Source organism: Alligator mississippiensis, chromosome 4 (genome assembly GCF_030867095.1).
Source record: "Alligator mississippiensis isolate rAllMis1 chromosome 4, rAllMis1, whole genome shotgun sequence".
NCBI classification, from domain to species: Eukaryota; Metazoa; Chordata; order Crocodylia; family Alligatoridae; genus Alligator; species Alligator mississippiensis.
Window position 1 is genome coordinate 145,494,583 of NC_081827.1, and position 11,401 is coordinate 145,505,983.

General features: G+C 48.0%; 1 protein-coding gene across 2 annotated transcripts; it reads left to right on the plus strand.

Annotated features, from left to right (window-relative positions):
- Positions 1–775: 775 nt before the first annotated feature.
- On the plus strand, positions 776–10,598 carry LOC109284325 (C-type lectin domain family 2 member L-like). 2 transcript variants are annotated; one of them, XM_059726750.1, is made up of 4 exons: positions 776–1,316; positions 3,706–3,875; positions 6,384–6,533; positions 9,721–10,598. In XM_059726750.1, the coding sequence occupies exons 1-3, from the start codon at positions 938–940 to the stop codon at positions 6,498–6,500; spliced, it is 666 nt and encodes a 221-aa protein (XP_059582733.1). In that variant the 5' UTR covers positions 776–937; the 3' UTR covers positions 6,501–6,533; positions 9,721–10,598. The 2 variants fall into 2 exon arrangements, with proteins under 2 accessions (XP_059582733.1, XP_059582732.1); XM_059726749.1 differs by lacking the exon at positions 9,721–10,598 and having other exon boundaries at positions 6,384–8,671.
- Positions 10,599–11,401: the final 803 nt, after the last annotated feature.

Here is an 11,401-nt window from a genome sequence, read left to right on the forward strand (position 1 = left end):
AAAGCAGCAGCAGTATGTGTGCTGATAGCATCCACTGTTTTTGAGAGGCTGGAAGAAACATCGTCTCCCTTCAAGGATTGTGCTAGGAACTTTACCTGTCAGCTTTGAGACCCAAGTGCCTTGGACTGGTGAGATCTCAGCAAGCTCTCTCTCTCACACACACACTCTCTTTTTTAGGTGTTGGTTTGGATAGGGATGGCCCTGCTCCAGGCCAGGGGTCGGACAAGACGACCTGTGCAGCTCCCTTGCAGCCCTACTGCTCCATGACTGTGGTGCATTGAAAGTCGAGCTTTGCCTTGTGGTTTTGTTCAACCCCTTACATCTCCACCTGTCTCCCCACGCCTCTCCAGCTGCCTGTGCGAATGCGGGAGGCGAGGCCAGCAGCGTCCCCCAGCCCAGGGGGTACCTTCCCCGGCTGCTGACAGGTGAGTGTCCCCCCCACTCCCCTCCCGGCATTGCTGAGGCGGGGCCAGGCTGGCGGCTCTCCTCTCCGGCCCGGCCCCGCTGCCCGGGCGAGGGGCAGCTCCGAGCAGCCGCGGCCCCGAGACGACTCCAGCCAGTCCCACGGGACGGGCGCTTCTCCCGGGGCCGCCGCTGGGTCACGGGCCGCCCGGGCGGGCGAGGAGCCGGGTCCGGGGCCAGGACAGCTCCGCCCCGAGCCCGGCGTGGGCTCCGCGCCTCAGGACCCGGCAGCCGGGGGGGTGGGGGCGTGCGCCGGGGCCAGCGCCACCCCGCGGCCCGGCAGCTCCGCGCGCACGCACAGCTGAGCCGCAGCAGGCGGCCGAGCCCCCCCGAGCCTTCCGGCAGGCGAAAACCTCGGGCGCCTCCACCGGCACCAGTGGGACGAGCACGCGGGCCGTCTGCGGAGGCGAAACGAGGAGCGGAGCCGGGCGGCTTGGCTCTCCCCGCGGACTCGCGCTCTCAGTCGGGCCGGGGCATGAGGGGCTCGGGGACGCCGCACAGCTTCGAGATGCGGCTGTGGGACGCGGAGCCGCCGCCGGACCCCCTTGAGGCAGCGCCGCCCCTGACCCTCAGCCCAACCTGCTGCTGCCGGGGCCCCGCGGGGGAGGAGCGGCGCCTTCCCTCGGCCGGGTCCTGCCGGGGCTGGGGCAGGGAGGACTGGGAAGGGGCGCCCTGCAGGTTCCCCAGGGACTTCCCCTGCTGCCCCAGCGCCGCCCTCCCCGGCGCTGCCGGGCTCCTGCCACATCCCGCTAACCCCCCGCTCTGCTCCGGTTCAGGACCGTGCTCCAGCCTCTGGCTGTGGAGAGCTCTGGCCCTGCTCCTGCTGGCAGCTGTCCTGGCGCTGGGGCTGAGAGGTAAATGCTCTGCTTAACTCTTCCCCGAGGCTGCAACCAGGCAAAAACCCCATTAGCACCATGTTCACCTAAGTCGACCCTTAACGGGTCCCGGAGGCTTCTAAATGAATGAGATGAGATTAGCAGTTTTCAACCCGGTGCTGCCACACTCTGGGCTGCCAAGGCATGCTTTCAGGGGTGCGGCACAATATCACCACTTCTAGCTGTGCAGACCACTACACGTGATTGGAAAAGTAAATCCAGAGATTTCAAAGAGGAATCCCTGATGTCTAAGCAAAGTCCAACAAATCCTTTCTCCTTACAGCTCTGAGGCACTGACCCCAGAAACATTTTGATAATTTGTGGCCATCACTGTGTTTTTTCTGAATCGTTTACCAGAGAAAAATTGCTCTATTGTTTTTTCCATAGTCAGAGAACAAGTTAAAGCTAAGCGCTGGTATTTTCTGCGTGTGACTTGAGTCCAATGAGGGATGCGTTGAGTCCAACCTGGTTGAAAACTGCTGATTTAGATTATTAAGACTCTGACACCATAGTTTCATAACTCCTAGTCCTCACCCATTGCTGGGGAGAACCATGTCCTTCAGAGTAACATGAGAGTACTCCAAGAGTCCCCATGCTGGTATCTGCACACTATGGCATTCTGCTCTTTTCTGGCTCCATCGAAGCCAGATTTGGTCATCCAAATTCCCCAAATGTCATTTATGTCCACATTAGCATTCTGTTTTTGGGCATGTATGTAGCTGGTCACATGTGTAGGGCTATGCATGCATGAATGGAGTGCCAACTTGTGCATAACTGGCATTTGGGGAATTAAGAGGACTACATATGGTTGTCCAGGTGTCCAGAAAAGAACAGGATATCACCCTTTAGGTCTCTAGAGTCCTAGCCTCTAGGCCACTGGTTCTCAATCCATGGACTGCATGTGGTCCAATCAGCACATTGCTGTGGTTCATGTGACATCATCCTGTTAGAACGTTTTTTAAATGGCTGCACAGGAAGTAAGTTGTGTGGGTGCAGCCCATGCAACACACAGAGCTGCAAGTGTGGCCCACTATGGCAAATAGGTTGAGAACCACTGCTCTAGGTCAAACTGGGGGTGTCTACACATGTATTTACATGTGCCTAAACTTAATATGCCTTTGCTTAAGGAGTATAAAGACAATTTAGACACGTGTCTGCACATGAATGCATTAATATGTATTAAGACACATTATATTTAGGTGCAAATAGCTTAGTTACATTAGCATATGTGCAGACTGCATTGATGCACATTAGTGCATCTACACGTGTGCTAATGCAACTTAGCTATTCAAGCCTAAATTTGATACTGGCTTTATGCAGCAATCACATTTAGGTTCACATAGCCTTAAATCACCATTTTTAAGGTGCATTAATGGCATTCTTAGACTAAGCCCACTTAAAAAAGGCACGTATAGATGCACCAACTGCTTCATAAAACTTGCTACTTGATTTTCCATTCACTATATTTGTCCAAGGGACAGCACAGTTGAACTTGGATCAACAATGCAAAGTTTTTTTCCCAAATATCCTTGTTCCGTTTTAAGTAGTGATGTTTTTATCTCTGAATTTCCCCATGTAGCAATAGTTCCCAGACTGTGCCTGGTGGAGAGGTGGTTGAGCGTGTGGCTTTAGGTCTCCTAATTCCAGTTCCTACATACCTTAAGAGACAGCTACAAGCAGGCACATAATTGCCTGATATTACTTTCCATGCAGGCAATTCTTATGTTTGCTGCAGAGCATTTTGTGGAAAGGAATTAGCCTTTAACAGATGATGTGCCTAAACACCACATTGCCCATGGTTGAGCTCCCAACCCATAGTGAGTGGCAAGGTTTATAGCGGTCATGACCTGCAGATCAGTACTAAATGCACTGCTAACATGTTGACAACTTGTACCAAATGTATTTCCTTTGCAGACCAGGCAGTTTTGGAAGACATCTGCCCCAGCTAATCAAAATAGATCATCACAAATAGACTGGAAGGCAATTCACTTATTTAAGGAATGCTTTCTGGTCAAATTCAATTGTTAGCTGCTTTCACTGCTTCTTACACCAGTGAAAACTAAGTTACTAAAACTTTTCTACAATACAGTCTGTGTACTTTATATCCGCAAATGGGTAAGTTAACTCCACTGAAACTGGGGACCTTCTCCCATCCCAAAATAAAGATTGGCCACATGGACTTGACCTGGAAACATATTGGATAAATAAAAGAAAAAACTTTTAGGAAACTGGTGACCATTTTGAAAAGAGAAACGCAGATTTAACTTCAGCTGTTTCTCCAGTTAGATTACTGACTTATCTCAGAGCTGTTTCTAGAAAGCTGAGATATGTGAATAAAATTCACTGCTGATTACCTTCTGTTTCTTAGGAAATGTCACTGTTATGGCAGGGAAGTGCAGATCCTGTCCAGAAGACTGGATGTGGTACAGAAATCAATGTTACTGTTTTGACAGTGAAATCCAAGATTGGAATACCAGTAGGGAGTTCTGCTGGTCACACAATGCTACACTTGCTGTGATAAAAGAAAAGCCAGAGCTGGTGAGAATAAATTATATCACTTTCTTTTTCTTGCAGAGATTTTCATGGATTACCTATTTGTACCTGGTATTTGTAGATAATAATCTCTCCACAAATAGATTAGGCAAAGACACTTCAACTGGAACAGACAATTTCAGACTTCCTGTATTAGTGCCAGTGACAGTCATACTGTTGCGGCTTCAAGAAAGCAGGGAAATACATTTATCCACTACAACAGGTTAGCTTGTTCCCTTCAAGAGTTTTGGCCTCTTCAGATAACCCCTTGACCCAGCATCAAGGCATAGGTCGTGTAAAAAGAGGTAGTCCAGGAGGGACCAAGTTGGGAAAGCACCAGAGCTCAGTAATATTTCAGGGGGTGCAAGAAAGGTCATTTGTTGAACCATAGCCAGGGAGAAAGTCTTACTGGAGAGGTGATGGTCCAGAGGCAGAAGATATGGAGGAATATGGAAAGTGGCAGCTGGGGAAGTGTGCCCAAAGGCCCGCACAATCCCATGGAAAGGGAGGCTGGACCAAATGGGAAAGATGTCTGAGCTTTGGCTGAGTAGTAGAAAAGTCCTTAGGAGAGAGACTCCTCAGAGAGGCTGGGGTTGGAAAAGACCTTCAGCTCTCTACTTGGAGAAACAGGGAGCCCGACCCTGCCACAAAGAAATACGGGGAGCCTGACGAGGTATGGAGTGCAGAGCTGAAGGCTGGAGGAATGGTGTATTGATGAATTTTAGATAATGCACATTTAGTTTAGCACTTGCTTAATAAAGTACTAACTAAATGCGCAGTAACTAGAGTTAGCAGTAGTGCTGGCACATGGTTATTTTGTGATACTTACTGCGCATTAACTTAATAACACAGGACAGCAGGCTTTTAGCACAGTTTTTAACCACAACACTACTATGCAGTGTTATTCGGCTAATGTGCATAGGCGTCTCATTTAGATGTGCCCTTAATAGACCAAATGCTATAATGTCAAACACTCTTCTAAATACTGCTGGTTGCTAGGGCTGTGCAAAACAGCACTGTTTCCTTTCAAATTCTGTTTTGATGTTTCAACGGGACAGTGATTGTTTTGTCATTTCATTTTGTTTTGAAGCACTGTTCCGTTTTGTTTTGTCGAAACTTTTGGTGCTTCACTGTTTTGTCCATAACCTATTATGGGGAATCATAAAAATGCTTAAAATGTTGTCATGTCTTGCCTGATTCAGATGAAAATTGCAGAGATGGTAGCCCCCTCAGAGGGCATGAAGCCTGCCAAGTTTCAAGGAGATAGGTACAGAGGTTTCTGGGAAACTGCACCCCAAACTGTTCAAAGCAAAACTCGTGACAGTTGCCGGCAGCAGCAGCCTCCTGTCATCTGGTGTGCAGATCTGGGGGCCCAAACCCCCAGGGAGGAGTCCAGCACAGCCCTCCCGGGCGTGTGGGTGGGTCCTTGGTCTGCACGCCAGATGACAAGAGGCTGTCGCTGCTGCTTTGGGCTAGTGGCAGCACCAATCTTCCCAGTGCTGAGCACGGGCTGTGCCCACTGCAGCCTCCTCTCATCCAGCACACAGATCAGGGGCTTGCACCCCCGGGAGGGCTGCAGGGCTATGCTGGACTCCTCCCATGGGTGCAGCCCCCCGATCTGCACGCCGGATGACAGGAAGCTGCTGCTGCTGCCGGCTGGGACCGGCACTGAAGCCAGGTAAGCCTGGCTTCGAAACTTGAAACGTTTTGAAACTTTCAAAATGTTTTGAGTGCCCTTGTTTAGTTTTGAAGCTGTTTCAAAGGCATTTATTTCATTTCAATTTTGTTGTTTTGAGCTCAAAACTCCCAGCAAAATTTTGCACAGCTCTACTGGCTGTGAGTAACTCGGAGAACAAAATGGAGACTGAGACAGAATAACTGCAGGAGGTTGGATGGGCATCTAGCTGGGGTCATCTGAACCCAGCACTCTTTCCTGCCTGTGTAGGGGGTCAGACTCGATGATCTATTGAGGTTCCTTCCTACCCTAACATCTATGAACTGCAAGGTTCCTCCTGGCCATCGGGTAGCATGTTCGTGGACTGTGCCTGCACCTCTGCCAGTTTCTTCATATGCTGGCTCAAGAGCATTTAAAAAGTGTGAATAACTGTTCATTTCCATTCTTAGTTACAGGAGACTATCTGCTCTTATAAAGGAAAAGAAAATTACTGGATAGGTCTAAGGAAACAAACAGAGAGAGGGCAATGGGTAGACGGATCACCGTTCACTAATGACATGCAGGTTACTCTAGTTGTCACTGCCTGGAGGGGTGGGGGAAAAGCACATCTGTCTGATCAAAGCCAAGAAAAAGCTGCTCCCAAAACAGACTTGAGGAAGTATCTATATGCAAACATATTTTAAGTTTTTTTGCAGAGATCTGAGGGCGTTTGCAAAACATAAAATGGTGTTGCTTGGCTTTGATATTGGTCAGATGTGTGCACGTATTCTTAGCAACTCTGCTCCTTAAATGAAACACCAATTTCAGAATATAAACCATTATTTCTCTTTTTTTTTCAGAATTTCCCTGGAAAAAGGGGGGCAAAAATGACCTGCGCTTACCTAGATATGGTGGCTGCAGTTCCTGGAGACTGCATGTCTTTGAGGCCCTGGATCTGTGTCAAGAAGTCGACTTGAGCTCTCTCAATCAACAGAGCAAAGCTTGTTCAAGTAAGGCACAGGTGCAAATTGAGTTTGGTTTTCTGTTGCCCCTTGGGAGGCTCCTGCTATGTAATTAGGACAACAAATGACTGTCAGGTTTTCCTGAGTTATACCAACAGTCCATCTAGCCCAGTATCCTGTCACCAGCAGTGATACACAGAAAGCACTGGACCGGATACCCCTAGAGTGATCTATACTCTATCCCATAACCTCCTTGGCATCTACCAGTTATTGCTTTATAGATTTAAAAGGAAAGATCTCCCACCTTCCATGCAATTTGTTATGTAGGTGCATGGTCCATCTAGAGTTGCTGTTTCTGGGGCACTCTGGAGTGGCCAAGGGATTTCCAACTGGCAGGGCCCTGTTGTTAACATTGCTGAGAACAGGAAGCCAGAAGTTGGCATGCTTTAATCCTTGCATTAGCTGTGTACCAGATCACCTTCAGGGACACCAGCCTTACTCTTTGGAGAGGAACTTTAATCACTAGAGTAGAATAGAACGGATACATTACCATGATGATGCCTATGTGAAAAGGTGGGAAGAGACTAAAAAAATAAATGCAACTTTGCTTTGTGTTCCATGGGCTTCAGCTGTAATCTGGACTGTTAAATGTCAGACTTGAACAGCTGGTTTAATATCTGGAAGAAGCCTTGCTCCACATGGTGTGAATGAAACGCCAATTTCAGATGAAGGGAATTTAAGTTTTTAAAAATTTTTTTTAAACGGTTGACCTTGATGTTCCTTTTTTATGTTATTGTTTTGTACTTGTTTGCTAAATGGCCAAAGTAAATATTTTGTGCTGTGTTTATTATACGTTTTCTATTTGTTAGATTTGTTTCTACTATATGACACTCAAAACTCTTAACTAGTTCCCCACTTAATGCCCGTCTCTGCTGCTAAAGACAGGTCCAAGACACATTAGCATCCTCCTTGGGAAGAATGTTTTGTTACTAACACAGAAACAGCCTTGTTTTGGAGCGATAATGCTTATGCCACCAAGAGGAGGACAGAAGTTCTTTTTCAAATGTTTCCAAGTGTTACTGACTTGGAAACTTATCAAAAGAGTCTCATATCAGCACAGGAAGTGGGTACAGCCTCTGCAGTCCTCCCTTGTTGCACTGCTTCAAAATTGCTCTCCAGCTATGGAGTACTGCAGGTAGTGCCAGTGACCAGCTCTTCTGGAACCCCTTTCCCTGCGAGAACTGGGATGCCATACTGCCACTCTGCTTCTCTAGAACTGGAGAGGTAAGGAGGGATTGGAGCCTGGACAACCAAAATCCCAGCTCCAGCTTCTCTGGCAGTAAGTATTTGGGGATTATATCCAGCCTCTGACTGCTGGTGCCCCTGGCACTGGGGAAGAGTTGCAGGGAGAGTAGTAGTGGCCAGAGGAATGGAGGGGCTTATTGCCTTCAGTGACAGCAGCAGGGAGTTGAGGGAAGTTACTGATTTCTAGCTGTGAGAGGACCCACAGTCTACTCCTCTCCCTTCCCCTTCTTACATATATGTGTCGGAGGGTAGAGCGGCACACTGTGAACTGCTATTGGACGTCTAAGTCCCCGTCCCATTCTGTACACTGTATACATGTATAGAGCAGTGATGCACTTCAAATTAGTGCCAAATTCAAATGGGTAGCACTTTACAGTACTTCAGATAAGGTTTTGTTTCCTGTTTTAATAATCGTGTGTTATGTGCTTTACCTTTGATTCCAACATCTGGGGTGCATCTACATGTTCATTAATGTGCCTTAGATACTGCACATGTAGCTTAGTTCTTCCTTAATAAAGTGCTAACTAAATGTGCAGTACCTAGAGTTACTGCACAGTAGCACTGGCATACAGTTATTTAGTGATACTTACTGCACATTAGCCTAATAACACTGCACAGTAGGCTGTTAGCATGGTTTTTGCTGTGACATGGTACTGCACAGTGTTATTAGGCTAATGCATAGTAAGTGTCTCATGTAGACATGCCCTTGTAGAAGTGTTTATTTTAACTACTAGTAATAATGGAAATTTCAGCTGATGAATTACCCATGAGGTGTATTTTTGAGAATCAACTGCTTAAACAATGTAATCTTGTTTCTGTTGCTTGCTTCAGTATCTGAAACATTTTCAAATTATAGTAAATGAGCAACACAAAACGTTTAACATATGTTGTGTGAAGATTCATGAATATTTGTATAAATAAGCCAGCATGGCTGAATACTCGTCAAAAGACAATATGCTTGTAGAGGTGGCAGGAAGGTGAACTTTCCAGGCTGACTCACGAGCCTATTTGCAGCTCCTTGTTGTGTTCAGTAAGCCCTAGTCAGACTTTGCATGTAAAAAGTTTTACAGACTATTTTATAAGCCTTGAGCCAAACCATCTGCCTGGTTTTGACTGGCATCTTAGTTTTATTATTAGTGACATCAGTTCCACAATGGTTTCCATTTTCTTTATTACCCTGGCAGCTTAGATTACCCTTTCAGGGGTCCAAAACCCCCTTTCAAATAAGTACGTTATAGCTAGAAATATATAGGATCCTGCAGTAGCATAATAAGGACACAGTGAGCAGGGCATCAGCTCTGGGCACTGATTTAGGGGGAGGCTGAGCAAAACCCCAAGTGGTCCTCTTGGCATTTGCCCCCTTCCCTTTCCATCTGTTTTCTGGCACTTCGCACCTCTGCCTAGCGTGCTGAAATTGTTAGCTGCACCTCTGGCATCCAGGCCAGCTGTGATTTGGAACAGACTTGTCCTGCTTGATGGAATATTTCCAAAACATACACTTCTGTATCCTTTGCCTCTGACTCCCACTATCAACAACACAGATATAGCTGAATTTTTACAATTCTACAGCATTTTCTTGTAAAAATAACCAGGCTATCTTACCTTGTCATGCAGTCCCAGCTCAGATGGGCCATAAAAGTGAGCCATTCACTCCACTCCCTGGCCATAATCTGGTAGGGACATGGCTTAGTGTTCTGCCAACAAACAGACAAAGGGACAAAACGTGGCTATGAGGACAAAGCAAAACTTCCTGCTACTTCACTGGGCTAGCATTTCCAACCATCTCTGAATTGTTGGATATGTCTGGTTGTCATTCTCTGTGTCTCCAGATGGCCCCACAGCTGCCTTGCTGATAAAAAATATGAATGAAATGTATTTATCCTTTTATAATTTTACAAGGATGGCTTTTGGATTTTGTCTCCCCAAGCAGGACCTGGAAGAGCTGCTGGGTTTCTAGAGGTCCCCATGGACATTTGCCCAGGGCATCAACCTGCTTGCTGAACTTCTGCTGAAAAACCTGCAGCTCGTGATGCTAGCGATGGAGGTGCCCTGGGTGCCAGAAAACCCGTGTGTCTAAAAGTTCAGTCAAATGCTGGCCACCTAATGAAATAATGGGTGGGAGAACTGAGGGGCGGACCTGAGCTCCAGTATCTCTCACCTGAATGCCAGGTCCCTAAGCGGTAGACAATCCATACACACATCGATAAAACTTCAACAAACCAAAAACATTTTATTTAATATAACAATTATTACTAGAAATGCTAGAAACCTATTACCTATCTTAAACACTTTCCTATACTAACTATATCTATCTATCTATATTCTAATATTATAAAAACCTTAATCTGTCTGTCTGTCCATCTGTGTCTCTGTCTGTCCATAATGCTTTATTCATGCTCTGACTGGCTGACAAACTGCCAATCAGAGTGTGAAGAAGCATTCAGACAGGAGGTGGTGGTGCAGTGAAGCCACCACCACCACCTGATGGCAGGGACACAGACAGACAGAATGGGGAGGGCTGTGCTGGCCTTGCCCCCTCTGCCCTGCTCCCTGCAGGTGGCAATGATGGAGTGGAGGGGAGGGTGAGGCCACCAGAGCTGGCCTCGCAGCCGCCCCACCTGCTTGCTGCTTGGAGGTGGTGGTGGTGGTAACGGTGGCGGTGGTGCAGTAGGGAGCGGGGTCAGGATGCCGTGGAGGGGTGAGGCCACCCATGCTGGCCTCAGCCCACCCCTCCCCTCCGTTGTTGCTGTTTGCTGGGCTGATGTGGACTGACATGGTGGTGGTGGGGGGAGAAGTGGGCCCAATGCATGGGGGGAAGGAGCGGGTGAGCCACAGCGGTGGCGATGGATAGAAGGGAAGAGTGAGCCTGGGCCCCATGTGGGGGTTGGGGAGAAGGAGGAGTGAGCCCAAGCGGGAGGAGAAGCTAGCCCGCCACAGTGGTGTGTGGGGGAGCAGTGGGCCCAGCCTGATGCAACAGTGGCTGGGGAAGGGGAGGAGCAAGCCTCCTCCCCCCCTGCCTTGGGTCCAGGCCCACTCCTTCCCCACCCCTCCTCCCCTGTGTCAGCCCACTCCTCCCATCCCTCTGCCATCACTGGGTTGGCCTGGGCCCACTGCTCCTCTCTCTGCTGCGGCAGCCCAGCTTCTCCCCACTCTCAGGCCTGGTCCCCCCTTGCATCAGGCCCGGGCCCACTGCTCCCCTCCCCCTGAAACTGCAGTGGGGATGGAGGGACTGAGCTCAGACCCCAAGCAGCAGGAGGGAAGCGGGCAGTGGGCCCAGACTGGGGGGAAACGGGGCTCCATCCCTGTTCCGCCCCATCATTCTTTACAGGCAATTGGCTGGTATTTATATAAAACTATTGTTTGCTGTATACAGGGAAAGACATAAATACATATACAAACATATAACAAAGGAAGGAGGGGTGATAATGACCTAGGACAGCAGTTTCCAAACTCTGACAGACCGAGTATCACCAATTTAAAATTATACAGCCTTAAATACCACCAGCAAATTTTTCATTCACATTGGAAACAGACTGTATATTAAAACAATATCAACCACATTTAGTAATCATAAAACATTATTTTATCAGTTATGGTAGCCATTTAAAACA